The following is an 18,160-nucleotide window of genomic DNA, read 5'->3' as shown; positions in this document are numbered from 1 at the left end:
CCAACTGTGCATGCAGGCTGGGGTACACTTTTTTGAGTGTGCAAATAGACTCCTGTTCCTGCTCTGTGTCAGTTAAGATGGTGAGAACTCGAGGAATGACAAATGGCAATGACATTACTGGGTATGAGTGCAAGCACCATGTATGTAGTAATCCTGCTCCATTGCTATATTGCAGAAAGAGCATTGATTTTTTGGAAATCAACTACAGACGCCCATTTTATTGGTGGCTATTGGATAAGCCAACGAGATTTATTACATATCCTATGCAAGGATGTCCTATGCAAAAAGACAGTGGCCTCAACGCCTTGCAAAATGACCAGCTTTAAAAATGTTAGTAGAAGAAAACAAAAAAATATGTTATATTCTTGGAGAAATACTACAGATAAGCCTTTTATATGGAACACTTTTAAAGCCTTCTGAATTAAGACCGCCACCAACACACACACACACTTTACATAGCTGCCGGCCGAGCAATCGGCCAAAACATGAGCCAACAGCTATCTTGACCATCTCTCCTATGGACAGAAGTGCTTGCTTTGCCGAGTGCTCCTGTATTTCCATGAGAGCAGCTGACAGACATCGCTGGTGGTGACTTATCTCCAAAGAAAACAACAGAAGCTGCTGTCTGAAATTAGACACGCTGGATCCTTATCCTCCCCGTCATCATCTGTTGGGGAAGAGTCGGGGCCTCCCCACACAGACTGTCGGCTGAACTTCTCTATATAGGTAGGCTCCACCGATGTTGGTAAACTCTGAAGGCCCCCATTCATATTAGACTTGACCAAGTCAAATGACCAATTTCTCCAAAAAATATGACGTAGTGGTCATGGGAGATTTCAACTATCCAGACATTTGTTGGGAATCTCTCTCAAGTAAAGCTTACAGGTCAAGCAAATTCTTATCCTCTCTTGCTGACAACTTTATCTTCCAAAAGGTATGGGAGAAAACGATGGGATCTGCTACTTTGGATCTAATCCTTATAAACAAGGAGGAAATGGTTGAGGAGGTAAAAGTAGCTGGGACCCTAGGAGGCAGCAATCATGCTATTATAGAATTTTGGATAACTAGAGGAGGAAGACATGTGAAGACTCAAGGTTAGATTTCAGAAAGGCAGATTTTAAGCGACTCAGAAAGAGAATAAGAGGGATCCAATGGCTGGATGTCCTTAAGGACAAAAATATCCAGGAAGGATGGGAAATTTTTAAAAATGAGATTCTCAAAGCACAATCGTTAACAATCCCGAAAAGTAGGAAGAATGAGAAGCATTTAAGGAAACCAGGATGGATGAACACAGAACTTAAACACATGCGAAAAAGAAAGAAAAGAAATGTTTATCAAATGGAAAGAGGGAGGCATATCTAAAGAAGATTATAATGCATTCTGCAGAACCTGTAGGGCACGTATCAGGTTAGCTAAAGCTGACAATGAATTAAGGCTTGCAAGAAATGTCAAAAGCAATAAAAAAGGATTTTGGGGGTATGTTAAAAGTAAAAGAAAAGTCAAAGATGCTATAGGATTTTTACAGGATGAAAATGGTGAAATGGTAAGAAAGGATGTTGAGAAGGCCGAACTTTTTAATTCCTATTTTGCATCAGTTTTCTCTCAGAAAGAAAATGTAACATCAACTGATCTTCACTGTCCTATTAAAGGAATAGAAGAATCCAGGTTATCTGTAAACAGAAATACTGTGAGGGAATATTTAGCTAACATAAATGAGTTCAAGTGTCCAGGTCCAGATGAATTACACCCCAGAGTACTGAAGGAGATCACTGAAGAAGTTTTAGAACAACTCTCCATAATCTTTGAAAATTCTTGGAGAACAGGAGAAGTCACAGAAGACTGGAGAAGAGCAAATGTTGTTCCTATCTTCAAAAAGGGGAAGAAGGTGGACCCAGGGAACTATAGGCCGGTGAGTCTGACTTCTATACCAGGAAAGATCTTTGAACAAATTATTAAACAACTTGTATGTAAGTATCTGGATAAGAATGAAGTGATTAACCAGAGTCAGCATGGGTTTGTAACTAACAAGTCATGTCAGACTAACTTATTTTCCTTCTATGACAGAATCACTGACTGGGTGGATCAGGGAAATGCTGTAGACATAGTATATCTTGACTTCAGCAAAGCATTTGACAAAGTATCTCACACCATCCTTATTGAAAAAATGACCAAGTATGGAATTGACAAGGCAACTGTTAGGTGGATTCATAACTGGCTTAGTGATCGAACTCAAAGAGTGGTCGTAAATGGCTTCACATCCAGCTGGATGAATGTCTCAAGTGGGGTACCACAGGGCTCTGTCCTGGGACCTGTATTGTTCAACATCTTTATCAATGATTTAGATGAAGGAATTGAGGGTAAACTGATTCAATTTGCTGATGACACAAAGCTAGGAGGGATAGCTAACACTAGAGAAGAGAGAGAGAGGCTTCAAAAAGACTTAAATAAACTGGAGCAGTGGGCAGCAACTAACAATAGTTTTTAACAGGGAAAAATGCAAAGTACTACATCTGGGCAATAAAAATGAAAAAAGCATATACAGAATGGGAGGAATAGAGCTAAGCAACAGTACATGTGAAAAAGACTTAGGTATACTAATAGATCATAGACTGAACATGAGTCAACAGTGTGATGCAGCAGCAAAAAAGGCAAATACAATTCTGGGATTTATTAACAGAAGCATACAGTCTAGATCACGTGAAGTCATTATCGGACTTTACTCCTCTTTGGTCAGACCTCATCTGGAATACTGTGTCCAGTTTTGGGCACCACATTTTAAAAAAGACATTGACAAACTGGAGCAAGTTGAGAGAAGAGCGACCAGAATGGTGACCAGTCTGCAAACCATGTCCTATGAGGAACGGTTGCAGGATTTGGGAATGTTTAGCTTGCAAGAAAGAAGACTGAGAGGAGACTTAATAGCTGTCTACAAATATCTCAAGGGCTGTCACATTGTAGAAGGATCATCTTTATTCTCATTTGCACAAGGAAAGACTAGAAGCAATGGGAGGAGACACAGATTAGATATTAGAAAAAACTTTTTGACAGTGAGGGTGAGCAATGAGTGGAACAGGCTGCCACGAGAGGTGGTGAGTTCACCTTCAACGGATGTCTTCAAACAGAGGCTGGACAGACATCTGTCTCAGATGATTTAGTGAATCCTGCTTTGTGCAGGGGGTAGGAGCAGATGACCCAGGAGGTCCCTTCCAACTCTACCATTCTATGATTCTATGACTTGAGTGTTGTGCAATTAATTTTCACCCTTGTGGCACTAGTTTGGCGTTTACCCTTGTGAAAATATTCTAAAATTGAATTATCATTTTTTTTATCATGTCCTTGTTTAGGATCTAAAATTATGAGCCATGATTTTTTTTTTATATATATATTGCCATAGGCCACAAAGCTCTGTTCTTTTGATTCAAAGCTCCAAATCCGCTGTCAATGAGTTAAAGAACCAGTGCAGTGCAATACTTACTGGTTGCGGTCTTTTGCTGTTTCTCATGCCACTTCAAGACCACATGACCTCTTTTGTGATCTGCCGACTCTTCTCTGTGGACTGGAGGTCACTTTCTCAAAGGAAGTCTGAGACTAGGAACAAGCGTCATAGACTTACTTTGAGAAAGTGACCTCTGATGCCCACAGAAGACAGTGTGAGTCGGCAGGTCACAAATGTGGTCATGTGATCCTGGAGTGTTGCTGAAAATGGCATAAACCAGTGACCAGTAATTGCTATACATTCTCTACACACCCATTACGGATTGCTAGCAGAAAGGACAATAAAAGTGGTCCTTTAAATGATAAAATCATATTTTCTGTAGCCACCACCAGAGGGAGCTCATTCCATTTACATATTGAGTATATTTAAAAAAAAAAAACACTAGTTGTGGTAAGCGGCAGTTGCAAACAGAATTCTATCATTTACAGGAGTTGGTTTATTGTCTAGGGGCATAAGGAAGATTTCAGACCACATGGTTGGCCATCTGTCAGTCCTATAGACAATGCAGTGGTAGAGCACTTGCCTAATAACCACTCCATTAAAACGTAGAGCAGTCATTGTAATTTTAATAAAGATTGTATTTAAATGCCCTAAATTAGAATGGTCGGTGCCAAAAGTAAAGCAGGAATGAATTTCCAAATTAGTATATCTGAAAAAATACTCCCATTCATGAGACATTTCTGAAATTTAGACTGTTTGTTATGTGATTCGTGCAAAAGAAAAAGTAGAGAGGTTGGCATGGAGATTCCACTTCTCATTTTCGGGGGCACTTACATAAATGCTGATTGGCTGTTTTAAGTAACACATCCATGTGTATCCATTGCACCAGTTTTGATAATTCTCTTCCTTGTGTTTTTAGTTATTAATTACAGATGTGCTGAAGTTTCCCTATAAAAGTCAGTAAGTGGCAGTAAACTAGATGGGCGCTTACATTGTCTACTCAAAGTACAAATTACCACCCACTCACAGCTATTTTATGTTTCATTCTGACTATAATTACTACTTTGTGGGTGGCTATGGCAATAGTAGAAATCCTCTTCCTTTTTGAAACCTCATTCCCTTTATAGTAGCACATCTCTAGGAAAAAAAAAAATAGTTCCCGAATCTATATATTATGCATTTTGTCCTATGGATATCACATTTCCCAACCCCCGATGAATTTGTCCTTGTACTGGACTGCATTCAATAACCTCCCCATCTACTGTCATAACACCAGCGCTTTCTGATGGCTCTATCCTAAATGCCACCACAGGTACATGGGTCAGGTGAGGTATCTCTTGGTCTAGATGAGTTCCTTTCTCCATTGCCATAAATAGTTTGATAAGAGATGTCCGTGATATTCTGGAGGTGGCATAGAACAAGTGAATATTACCTCCTCCTGGACCTTTGACCATAGGGGCTGTAAAGTGTTCAGCCCCTAGATGAGATTGATAGAGAGCAAGGACAAGAACGAATTGGTCTTCAATTGTGTGCCAGTGACTGGGAACAGGTTGGTCCAGTGGTACCAATAACGAGTCTTCCAGTACCTGTGGCTCTATACCATCTGATGAACTATTTCCAGAGTTACTAGCTTTAGGAATGTGAGAGGCAGAGTCCTTCTCTTCTGAAAGGAGGTATGAAAGTCGTCCTCTGTATGTTCTCAGCGCTGTCAGACGGACGAAAGTGCCAACAGAGAAGCGTGCGTAACCCATAAACCTATACTTCTCACTTTCTATGTCAACATCTGAAATAAAGCCCCATGCCAAGCTAAGGAAGGAGAAGATCCTCTGCTGGGAAGAGGTGGTAATGGAGACAATGTCCAGGGGCGTGGGATGACCCTTGCATAATATGAAAGCACAATTGGTCAGAAGTTTGGTTCCCGTTACTTGCTGGTGCCTACAACACAAAAGAAAAAAATTAAGGTAATAACATGGATTGAGCCAACTTACATTTGGGCTAGGTGGCGAATGCTAGAACATAATGTAATAGTTAATAGTAACAGAGACCACTCATTGGCTTTAATTTATGTATGATGACCACCCCCTGCATTATAACAATTACTGGCCAAGGCCTTCACTGAAGCTTCTGCCTTTAGACTCAATCATAGATGATGACTTCTGTTATAACAAGATGATGAGATCAGTAGATAGACACTACTGTGCCCTCTAGATTATCCAACTTTATTTCTCCATTATTACAAGCAAGAGTCACATACAGGGTAGGGCCCCCTACTGGTGCTGGTTGACACCATTACATCTTTAACCACTATAGGACTTAAGGATGACAAATTCCTCAAAATTCACATCACAAAACTGGTGTAAATTACGCCTGAAATGTACCCAATTTGAGTACATTTATTGCAGTGGTGCAAATCAGCTGGAAAAAAAACACTAAAATCATTAAGAGGTGTACTGTTCATAAAGAGTGATGTGCAAAACCGAAATCTTGATGAATTGGGGACAAAATCTATGCCTGCTATGAGCTGCCGCAGATTTGCACCATTCAACACCAACTACTTTATGTAGCACTTTCCAAAACTGTGGGGTAAGAAAAAAAAAAAAATTGTGCAAATGTGGCAAACACTAAATTGTGCAACTTTTTTTTGCCACAAAACTGCTGAAAACTGCTTGATAAATTCATAGTACAATGTGCAAATATTACATACAAATACACACATTTTCCTCAGGCAACAATGATCGGAGAGCATGCTTTATCCATCAACATTTCACCCAACATCTCATTTTCTCTTGTAACCAAGTAAAGCATAAAAGGTTGGTTTGTGAGTGCTTAAAGGGAACCTGACAGCGGATACATACTGCCCAGTCCACCAGCAGCATGCATCAGACACTGGCTGTATGATCTCAGCCAGGTATGTTTAACTCAAATGCTAATGTGTTTCAGAGAAAAACTGTTTAAAACCAAGCTGCATGGGAAACTAGTAGGTTGGACAAGCAGGTCTCAGGTGGCTTTTCCTGGCCCACTGTAAATGATTGAAAGGTCTCTACCTGCAAGCTTGTATAGGGAGAAATCTATCACTCCAGGGGAGTGGGTGGGGAGAAGCCGCCAGGGACCAACCCATCAGACTAGCCTCCTTTGTGCCTCGGTCCCCGGTGGCTTTTAAATTATGCCACAGTGTTTTAGAGTTAAACATACAGTACAGACCAAAAGTTTGGACACACCGTCTCATTTAAAGATTTTTCTGTATTTTCACGACTATGAAAATTGTGCATCAAAACTATGAACTAACACATGTGGAATTATATACTTAGCAAAAAAGTGTGAAACAACTGAAAATATGTCTTATATTCTAGGTTCTTCAAAGCAGCCACCTTTTGCTTTGATGACTGCTTTGCACACTCTTGGCATTCTCTTGATGAGCTTCAAGAGGTAGTCACCGGAAATGGTCTTCCAACAATCTTGAAGGAGTTCCCAGAGATGCTTAGCACTTGTTGGCCCTTTTGCCTTCACTCTGCAGTCCAGCTCACCCCAAACCATCTCGATTGAGTTCAGGTCTGGTGACTGTGGAGGCCAGGTCATCTGGTGTAGCACCCCATCACTCTCCTTGTTGGTCAAATAGCCCTTACACAGCCTGGAGGTGTGTTTGGGGTCATTGTCCTGTTGAAAAATAAATGATGGTCCAACTAAACGCAAACCGGATGGAATAGCATGCTGCTGCAAGATGCTGTGGTAGCCATGCTGGTTCAGTATGCCTTCAATTTTGAATAAATCCCCAACAGTGTCACCAGCAAAGCACCCCCACACCATCACACCTCCTCCTCCATGCTTCACGGTGGGAGCCAGGCATGTAGAGTCCATCCGTTCACCTTTTCTGCGTCGCATAAAGACACGTTGGTTGGAACCAAAGATTTCAAATTTGGACTCATCAGACCAAAGCACAGATTTCCACTGGTCTAATGTCCATTCCTTGTGTTCTTTAGCCCAAACAAGTCTCTTCTGCTTGTTGCCTGTCCTTAGCAGTGGTTTCCTAGCAGCTATTTTACCATGAAGGCCTGCTGCACAAAGTCTCCTCTTAACAGTTATTGAAGAGATGGGTCTGCTGCTAGAACTCTGTGTGGCATTGACCTGGTCTCTAATCTGAGCTTCTGTTAACCTGCGATTTCTGAGGCTGGTGACTCGGATAAACTTATCCTCAGAAGCAGAGGTGACTCTTGGTCTTCCTTTCCTGGGGCGGTCCTCATGTGAGCCAGTTTCTTTGTAGCGCTTGATGGTTTTTGCAACTGCACTTGGGGACACTTTCAAAGTTTGCCCAATTTTTCGGACTGACTGACCTTCATTTCTTAAAGTAATGATGGTCACTCGTTTTTCTTTACTTAGAATTTGTATTATGGCAAGAAAAAAGCAGCTAACAGTCTATTCATCTATTCAGTAGGACTATCAGCTGTGTATCAACCTGACTTCTGCATAACACAACTGATGGTCCCAACCCCATTTATAAGGCAAGAAATCCCACTTATTAAACCTGACAGGGCACACCTGTGAAGTGAAAACCATTTCTGGTGACTACCTCTTGAAGCTCATCAAGAGAATGCCAAGAGTGTGCAAAGCAGTCATCAAAGCAAAAGGTGGCTACTTTGAAGAACCTAGAATATAAGACATATTTTCAGTTGTTTCACACTTTTTTGTTAAGTATATAATTCCACATGTGTTAATTCATAGTTTTGATGCCTTCAGTGTGAATGTACAATTTTCAAAGTCATGAAAATACAGAAAAATCTTTAAATGAGAAGGTGTGTCCAAACTTTTGGTCTGTACTGTACACTGACTAGGTTATACAGCCAGTGCCTGATACATGTTGCCTGTGGATCCAGCAGCATGTATCAGCTGTCAGGTTCATTGTAACACTATGGAATACAATTCACCAGCTACTACATGTAACAAATCAACTAGAAAGGTCATCTATGTAACCCCAGTAAGTAATGTGTCTACCATAGAGGCTTCAGTTTATGTATGGCAAGGCTATAGTACTCTGCTTGATCCTTGGTATGATGGCTTACATTGGCTTATAAGGTAGCCCATCATTTTAAGTAGCAGAAAAAGCGCTGTGTGAAGCGCTATTCTTTTTTATAACATGGCATGGGATAGGTGATAATTTGCTGATTGCTGGGGGTCTGAGTGCAAGGGCCCCCACTAAGACCAAGAATCAGGCTATGCCAACTTATTAACATGTGAATAACTGTCAAAAACAGACTGCAGGTGGAGACTCTCAAAACCTATTACAACAGTACGAACAGAGCCTAAAATATATAAATATATATATATATATTTATATATAGCTATCGAAGAATGAAGCTGTACTCAGTAAAAAAAATTAAATAATATATTAATTTTTATTTTGTTACTGGGTACAGCTTTATTCTTTGAGACATATATAGTTATTTCTGTGTGGCCTTGAGTGACCTCAGACCCGCCCTTAGTCATCCAACTCACTAGATAGAAATAGACATGCAGCAATAACTATTGTTCGAATTAGTTTATTTAGTAAGAAGATTAATATTATAGTGAAACACACTGTACCAGTTTTATTCCCTTAAAAGCTGTTATTACTATCTACTAAGTACGTTTACATTGCATACATTCAACATCAAAATCTTATTCATTTGCTATATCCGCAATGTATATAATCTATATCTCACCACTTAGATGGGTATATGTACACAGGACCATTGGATCATTAGTAAATACTTGGCATATTCTTATAAAATCGGAGAATTTTTTAAGTCACCAGTAACTAAAAAAGCTGCAAAAAAAAAAAAATTTGGTGGAGGATGTGATATAGCCATCAATACAAAAGTTTACAATTCTCAAGCAAGCACCACATTGTAATAGAAAAAAGTACAGTCCAAGCATTGAGAAAGTCTGTTATAAGGTTCCATACGTATGATCTACAGCTGAAGAACACGCTGTAGATTGTAGATGTGAGCAGCTTATCATCTGGACACACAACTGGTGGTTGAGCTCATACATACATTGTGAACTATATGTTGAACCCTCAGTACTTTATGATCATGTCCTGTGTGTATAATGACCTCCTATGTGTCTAATTCCAGCCATTATGAACATGGTGGTAAGGTGAAGAGTTCACAAACTGTTGTGTGATCAAGATTCAGCCTTCCCATCTGTTGTCAGCCACTTGAAGATCTGTCTGGGTATATAGAGGAGGTTGTTATAGCCTTCTTCTGTGAACAGCCCTAGAAAGCTGCGAGGGTTTTATGTTCTTCCTTATAGTTTGATAATGAATATTCTATGGAGGATGCCACAAACCAAGCGACAAAAGCAAAATATGCCACCAAGACTGCCTAATGCTTTCGGACTTTTCTATTCATGTTAACTTCTAATCATCATACAACATGGAAGACCCAAAAAGAGCATCCTTGTTACTATGTAGTAAAAGCGCACCCCCTGTTACTAATAATAGCTCCCCACTCACTTAATAGAGCCCCCCCTGTTATTTAGTAATAGTTCATGTTATAAGTTCTCCATCATCAACTAAGCTAAAAATTACTAATTTGAATTATATCGGTGGCTTGATTGCAGGTTGAAGGCAATTTATTGTCCATCAAACTTTACAGCTTGAAAACAAAAATGGCCTTCTTTCAGTATCAATGGGTAAAATAAACAGTCCTTTACTTCAGACAGAATGAAAACATTAATGTAGCAGCATCACCAACCTCAGTATTCCCAGCAGCAACTCACACTTGTATTAAACGTGTTCACAAAACAAACACCTTTCTGTTTGGCTCTAGCACACCTCTCTTTGCAGAGCAAAATAACCAGCTGGTCTGCCTTTCTCCAGTCTCAACACACTCCACACAGCTGAGCTAACCCAGCAGCTTTTAATAGGCCTGTAAACCCTGGACTGGATCATAGGATCGACTTTTCCCAGCCAGGTTCTTTTGGTTACTCAAAAAATCTGGACCCAAAATCCAGTCACATTAAACCCTCGCAGTAATCTAGTGTTACTGGTACAGCTTGCATTACCGATACATATCTACCATCCAGGAACTTACCGCCTGCTTTAGTACACAATATAATGGAGGATGACATACTGAAACTGAACGCCATACAATGTAGTAGAGCACTGCCACTTGTGAAAATGAGAAACTTTTATTATGCAAGGTCTAAATGTCTACATGTATCCCAGAGACAGCAATTTTTGAGGCCAGAAGTTTGTAGTGGATGTGGAATGGCAGTCGGCCTGTGTGCCCTCTGAATTGTTGACCTGCATGTTCGAATTTAAGTTCAATTTTACTCTTGGTGAGTGCTACACCTTGTTTTTAATTTCAGATGAGATGTGTTGAACTGTGTACTGTCAAGCACCTCTGGAACTTTGGGACCTGCCTTGTTGCTTCATTCTAGTTGGATACCAGCAAGACAATGGCAAACTTTAAATATCTGCGCCTTTTTCCACAACTATTTTACAACTGTGATCTCTGACTGTAAAATAAAAAAAAATTAAAAAAAAATACCGAGTGGTCGCAGGCAACCCACATTAAAGTCTACAAAGGCAAAGTCGCTTGCAAATTGTGTCCTTTAATCAAAACTATGAATTTGAAACCAGTCTCAGTTGGACATAGGTTGTAGTGTGACCAGATTTAAAATCATTAAACGCTATGTTGGAATGTGATACTATGATCTACAAGGAGTTAATGCAGTAAATGAATGAGTAAGCCACAAGACCCCAGCCTAACTACTGCAGGACTCTGCTCTCAAGAGAGATGATAAACACAGAGTGAAAACTGGGAAGAGACTGTGCCCAATTTAGGAGAAGCGGCTGAGCGGATTACTGAAAAGTGTTACAAAAGACACTAAAGTGTCAGCACATTGTTGTATATACAATCATCTACCTCTGTTCAAGTCAAGCTGTTACCTATTGTAATAATGCAGAACTATCAAGCTTATTGCCTCATGTTAGACTTTGGAACCATCAAGCTCATTGAAGATAAATCGATAGTAGAAAAGATCCAGCCTCAAGAGATCCCGTTAAAAAGTGTATATCACAGCATATAAGTCACATCCTCTAAGGAGGGTGGGGGTACTAAGGCAGACGCATTTCAGACCATAGGGTCTTTAGACTTTGCAATATTTATCTTCCTCTTGCACTGCTGGTGTTCCGTGCCTTGGATCCTATAATGGGGGAGCTGATCTAATCCTTTTTTTCTCACCAACCTCATTGCCTCCCTTTGCATAAAATTGTTGAACCGACTGTGTACACCCGAGTGTGGAACCATGCTACTGCAAAGTCACACTACATTCTATGTATCAAACCATCCCTTATAGTCTCACTTTGCAACACTGGAAATATATAGAAATATCCCTTTTCATAGAATACTGTTCTAATTGTATTAATACATTTCCTACATAGACTCAGTCTGCCTTGGACAAAAAATAAAAATTTTTGCTCATAGTAACTGATTACAGTTAAAACAGTTGTTTGATACAGAAACCCCACTTAAAAATACCCTATTCTGAGTTAAAAATAAAACCTCATCTAGAAGTCAGCAAATAAACTGACTGCGAAGAGCATATCTTACTTACCAGCATATACTTGCATTGTGAAGAAAAGCAATAGATTTTGGTGAGAGCTGCTGGTTGGTTTAAGGGCTTTGTCTAGGCAAAACATCACAACAGGATATTAGATCAGTGAGGGGCAGAAAGCCTGCAACCCTAAGCACCTAGCCGTCATTAGCTCCGGCAGTCACCGGATGTTAACACTTAGGATGAAGCTGCGCTTTGCTGTTCCATTCAGTGTGTAGCAGCCGCTACAGAGTGCTGTAGAGCAGCTCCTACCAAAAAATACTAGTACCTGGCCAAAGCAGCTACACATTGAATGGAGCTGCGATTTGCAGGTCCGTTCAAAGGGTTTACATACGGCATATGCTGGATCAAATAACAGCTGATCAGTGCGGGTTCCAGGTGTTGGACCCCAACAATCTGATATTGATGACCTATCCTATAGGAATGTCATCAATATGTTGTGCCTGGACAACGCCTTTAATGTTGAGCTGCAGTGAAATGGAGTACAAGCTGGAGAGTTCCCCCTCAAATTATAGCCGATTGCTTGGGGTCCAAAAGGATCATCCTTTCAACAAGAAGGGATGGCCAAGAGGGGACATCCACTTTAAAGTTTAATTTACTAAACCACACTAGAAAAAAATGGACATTAAGACCTATGTAGTATAAAGCCACTTTTTCTCTGAAGCCTAATACAGGAAGCCGAATTTATTGGATACAAACTGAGCATATCTTGTCCACATCAACTAAATATCCATATGGGAAAGCAATATAACAAAAACAAACTGTAATGGGCACATGTTATAACTGTACAATGTGAAAGGGATTTTATAAAACTTCATGAGAAAAACATTGGTGTTTGAAACTCCCAGTTTTAGTAAATTCCTTCCAGACGTGTCCACGGTGTGCATTGCGCTGGAGTAAGGTGTGCTAAATGTATTAAGAGACACCCATACTAAATTTGATGCATATGTGCCAGTCAGTTCACCAGAAACTTAAATCCAATTTCTAGAACAAATTTTCGTAAACCTGTCGGCCCCAAAAGACCCAGTTTCCATCCACTAAACCCAGCCCATAGTCTCCATTATTTTGAAAAGGAAAAAGAATAAAAACAGTGAAAAGTCACAATTTATTTTACTTTTTTTTTTTTTTTTACACTAGAAAAGTGGAGAACAGGCCTTGATAATCTTCCACGTTTGTGTTCAATTGTACAGCATTCAAGATCTCTGCTTTTCGTCAGTTAACTGTTCTTTATGACCGATATTAAGCATTAGGATGTAATCAAGTCCTAATGATAAAGGTGCAGAGCTTGTTCAATTAATTATTACTCTTCTTTAGACAACAGAGGAAGCAAATTACCTATTAAATACACAAAGTGTGTGAATATTCAATGATTAAATACATAAATCATACCAATAAAGCGAATAGTCACTAGAATAAATATAAAACATTTTTTGTTAATACATCAAGATAAAATTGTATAATGACAAAGGAGATAAAAGGACATATAGAGGTGATTAAATCAAGTACTCCTTGAGAAAGCCACCTGGCGAAACTTACATTGAGGCTTCTGGGTGCTCATACTTGGTAATTTTTTTTCCCTGTGTTATTCATACTTATTGTGGTATATTTGCCGTGGTGTCTGTATATGATTATATATTTATTAATCCACTTGGACTTACTTTGTAACATAATACTTATTTATAAATTGACCCTGCTGCTATATCTACATTGTAATCTTTAGTATTCCTCAGGGAGAATACCACTTGTTTATCATACCCACTTCCTATACGTTTTCCCTGTGCTGGATTTGATTCCCTCTATATGTCCTTTTATCCCCTTTGCCATTATGTAATTTTATCTTGATGTATTAATAAAAATATGTTTTATATTTAATATTCTAGTGTCTATTCACTTTATTGGCCGGATTTATTAACAAAAAATTTTCAATTGAACTAATTTTTAAAAAAATGCTGCAATGACACAATATTGCTGTTACATATCTGAACACCAAAATGGGGGGAACCAGAACAAGTATGTAACAGAAATATATAGATATTGAAGCATTTTTTATTATTTTCATTGAAAATGTTTTACCTCTTGCTTCATCGAAAACAAAGTAGTGTAATATTTGTATGTGGTGCGAGCAGTTAAAGGGATCATATCAATTGATGGCAAGCAGAGATGAAGATAAATATACCTCTATCGTATGAACCAATATTTGCTGCAATAATCCAGAAAAAAAATATTTTTAAAAAGACTGGTTCCCAGACATTTGGTCTCCAGCTGTTGGAAAACTACAACTCTCAGCATTTCTTGCAAAACTACAAGTTTATTTTCTGCAGGACAACAGCTGTGGACCTACAGGTTGGAGACCAATGATGTACCCTCAAGTGTTGGGCATCAGCACCCATTTCTCCTTAGGTGCTTATGCGCATAGCAGTACAAGTCCCTGGGCTTTCTGCTCTACAGTGCTGCCTATGGGTGCTGCCCATATCTCGGCAAAAGCATGGAGATTAGGTGTAGCGCCCTCTAGTTCTAGGGTATGTTCCTAGACAACCACAAACCTACCCATAGGTTGCTGACAAGAATAATTCATTATAGGGACCAAATTACAACTCTGACAATAGTTGCAAAACAATGAGAAATCCCACTGTCACTTAATCAAAGTGACACAAGGGCACGTAGAAAAATCCTTTAAAATTGGTCTTAGAAGCCTTACCCAGAATAATGATTGATAGATGCAGCCAGCCCATTCCCTGAGCCACCTGGCAGGATCGAGAGAGGTTTTTTAATGGCCTTCGCCCAATCTGATCGCTCCATTAACCCATTAATCACCTGCAATCAATAACAAGCATTTACACATACAAACTGGAAGACACTATTGTAATAAACAGTAGTGAAGCTTGCGTTCAGCCACTTACCTCAAACATGAGTCCGTCCCCCGACATCACCACTATGGCATCCCAGGTTGACAGATCTTGCTCCTGCACCAGTTCACGCGCTTGATTGGGTCTCTCTGCAGGAGTAGACAACACAAATAGACCACAGTTACAGGAGAGGGTATGGGGGGCAGTTCTGGGATGTGCCTCTCTCAGGTCGCAGTACCCAAATCTAAAATTAGCATCTGAGGAGAGGTACATTAGTACTGAGACTTCTAACCCATTTCCAACAGCTACAGAATTGTGAGGGTACTGACACCCTTTAGCACTACAGGCAGAGAACGAAGTCAACAGTGTTTAGTTGTAATGCAAGTTTGAGTTGAGTAACTTTGTGGAGTCTTAAAGGGGCATTTTAAAGTTTGGACGTAATCCCTTATCCATTCGATAGGGGAGAACTTCCCGAAAGCTGGGGGTGCGACCTCTGGAACCCCCATCAATCTTGAGAACTGTGCGAATGAAGCAGAGATCGATCATGCAAACTGCCAGTCCATTCATTCTTATTGGACTTCTGAAGACTGGCTGCGCCCACCGGACAGCTGCACCCACGCTCCATACACTTGCATGGAGCGAGGCCACACTCACTAGATGGCTACTGTACAGGAGTATGCATATTGCATACATCACCACTTGTTTCCGACTCAGAAACCGGCAAATCCTCGCAGAGCACAGTGCATGCACTGGGTAGATTCAAAAGTCTGCAGTCACACTACTTCAGACTTGTCATTTTAGACCAGAAAAGTCTTTTAAATGTGTGAATTGTGATTCAGTGACTTTGAATTCAGGGAGTTTAGAAGGGAATAATTTGTACTGAATCACTGTTTGTATTTAATTGTTTATTTACTTAATATTTCTCTCTTGTGCAATTAGGAGAATGTGCTCCGTTATTGACAATGCCATCCAATGTACGCAATCCTCATGCACACACACATCTCACACTGCAGTATGCACCATAAAACAGGTGTTTGAGGGTGCATACTGCATTGTGAGATGTGTGCACATTGTACATTTCGAAGCTCAGGTGCTGGATCTAAATGAACTGCTGGCAACACTGAGAACCATAGACAACAAGGAAAGGAGTTTGCTGCTCATTGAGCAGGTGCTCGCTGGGGTAGATCGTAGTATGGAGCCTCAGGACATTGAGGCAACTAGATGGGTGATGATAATTAGAAGGCGGGGCAGAGGGAAGAGTGCTGGGGAGGCTGGTCCTAATCTGGCACACACCAACAAAATTGCTAAATTGGCAGATGAGGGGGGTGTCGATACAGGAGTAGCACTTGTGCAGCAAGACACGTCATATGAAAGCCAAGGAAGGGTCTGCTCCAGTAATTGGGAAATAGGAGCACAGGGCAGGCCAGACAGGTGCTGGTAGTGGGAGACTTCATTATTAGGGGAACAGATAGGGATCGCTGAACGGTGAGCAGTCTTCCTGGGTCCTTAAAGATGATTTCAGGAAAATAGGCTGTAATCTTAAAGCAAGGACCTAGAAAGTCAGTATTTCAGAAAATACTGCCATCATGTGCCACGCCAGAATGGCAGTGGGAGATTAGGGAGATGAATTAGGGGCTCAAGAACTGGTGTTGGAAAGAGGGCTTTGTGTTTCTGGAGAACTGGGTCAACTTCTCTGTTGGCTACAGCCTGTACTCTAGGGATGGGCTGCACCTCAATAGGGAGGGTACAGCTGTGCTGGGGGCAAAAACAACTAAAAGCTTGGAGGTTTGTTTAAACTAGGGATGGGGAGGGGGCACTTAATATACAGCGAGGGAAGATAGTGTAGATAGTGACCTGGGCATAGGTAATGAAATTGGGGTGTCATGGGGGGAGAGGTTGGACAGCTAATACACTAAGCAGGAATAGAAGTACAGAGATATACATAAAGTGCATACACACTACACTGTGTTCCAAATTATTATGCAAATAATATTTTCTCAGATTTTCCCAAATTACCTATATGAATTGCAGTCATTGTAATTTTCCAGTCAAATAACTATTAGAGTACAATTGAAAGGTTTTTGTACAAACTGCCTATGATAACAGTATATTTTTAAAAAAATAAAAAACTCAAACTGCACTCAAAATGCATGTTCCAAATTATTATGCACAGCAGAGTTTTCAACCTTTTCATTTTAATAAAGAACAAAAAAATTGTCAATTTTGAAATTATAAGCATTAGCAGGTTATTACAAACTGAAATCAAACAGTTTTCAACTCAAAACTTTATTCTAGATGATGTTACATTCGCCCCTTGTTCGAAAGGAGCTTCTGAACTCTCTCGTCCATTGAATTTGTCAGGTTTTGGATGGTTTCTGCTTTAATTGTTTTGCATGAGGACAGAATACCCTCCCAGAGCTGTTGCTTAGATGTGAACGGCCTCCCGCCATCATAGACACTCCTTTTGATGATGCTCCAGAGGTTCTCAATGGGGTTGAGGTCAGGGGAGCATGGGTGCCACACCATAAGTTTGTCCCCTTTTACGCCCATAGCAGCCAGAGATGAAGATGTGTTATGTGCAGCATGAGACGGGGCATTATCATGCATGAAAATGATGTTGCTGCGTAATGCACGGTTCTTCTTCTTGAACCATGGAAGGAAGTGCTGTTTGAGAAACTCAACATACATTATGGAGTTCATCTTTACCCCTTCAGGGATCCTAAAGGGGCCGACAATCTCTCTCCCCATGATTCCAGCCCAAAACATTACTCCACCTCCTCCTGGTTAGCGCCGTAGCCGTGTTTGCATAGGGTGTCCATCAACCAGCCATCCTCCACTCCATCCATCTGGACCATCGAGATCATTTCATGCATGATAATGCCCCGTCTCATGCTGCACATAACACATCTGCATCTGTGTCTATGATGGCGGGAGGCAGTTCACATCTAAGCAACAGCTTTGGGAGGGTATTCTGTCCTCAAAACTCGGTCCTCAAAAAGGTTGAAAACTCTGCTGTGCATAATAATTTGGAACATGCATTTTGAGTGCATTTTGAGTTTTTTATTTTTTTTTAAATATACCGTTATCATAGGCAGTTTGTACAAAAACCTTTCAATTGTACTCTAATAGTTATTTGACTGGAAAATTACAATGACTGCAATTCATATAGATAATTTGGGAAAATCTGAGAAAATATTATTTGCATAATAATTTGGAACACAGTGTAATGCCAGAAGCCTCGTCGGCAAGATGGAAGAATTAAAATTCATAAGAAGAAAATTAT

General features: G+C 40.2%; 1 protein-coding gene across 2 annotated transcripts in view; it reads right to left on the bottom strand.

The window, feature by feature from the left end:
- Positions 1 to 1,160: 1,160 nt before the first annotated feature.
- Positions 1,161 to 18,160, bottom strand: part of SPHK1 (sphingosine kinase 1) — a 53,203-nt gene continuing 36,203 nt past the window's right edge. For both annotated transcript variants that reach the window (XM_073683954.1, XM_073683955.1), the window contains exons 3-5: positions 14,932 to 15,026; positions 14,730 to 14,845; positions 1,161 to 5,371 (exon numbers count right to left, since the gene is read on the bottom strand). In XM_073683954.1, coding sequence (XP_073540055.1) covers positions 4,609 to 5,371; positions 14,730 to 14,845; positions 14,932 to 15,026 — 974 coding nt within the window. In that variant the 3' untranslated portion in view covers positions 1,161 to 4,608. The remainder of the gene's footprint in view (positions 5,372 to 14,729; positions 14,846 to 14,931; positions 15,027 to 18,160) is intronic.

Source organism: Phyllobates terribilis, unplaced genomic scaffold, assembly GCF_046119375.1.
Source record: "Phyllobates terribilis strain yellow unplaced genomic scaffold, ASM4611937v1 Scaffold_5__5_contigs__length_657084704, whole genome shotgun sequence".
NCBI classification, from domain to species: Eukaryota; Metazoa; Chordata; class Amphibia; order Anura; family Dendrobatidae; genus Phyllobates; species Phyllobates terribilis.
Note: the sequence above shows the minus strand (reverse complement) of the source record. Positions and strands in the feature narration are given on the sequence as shown.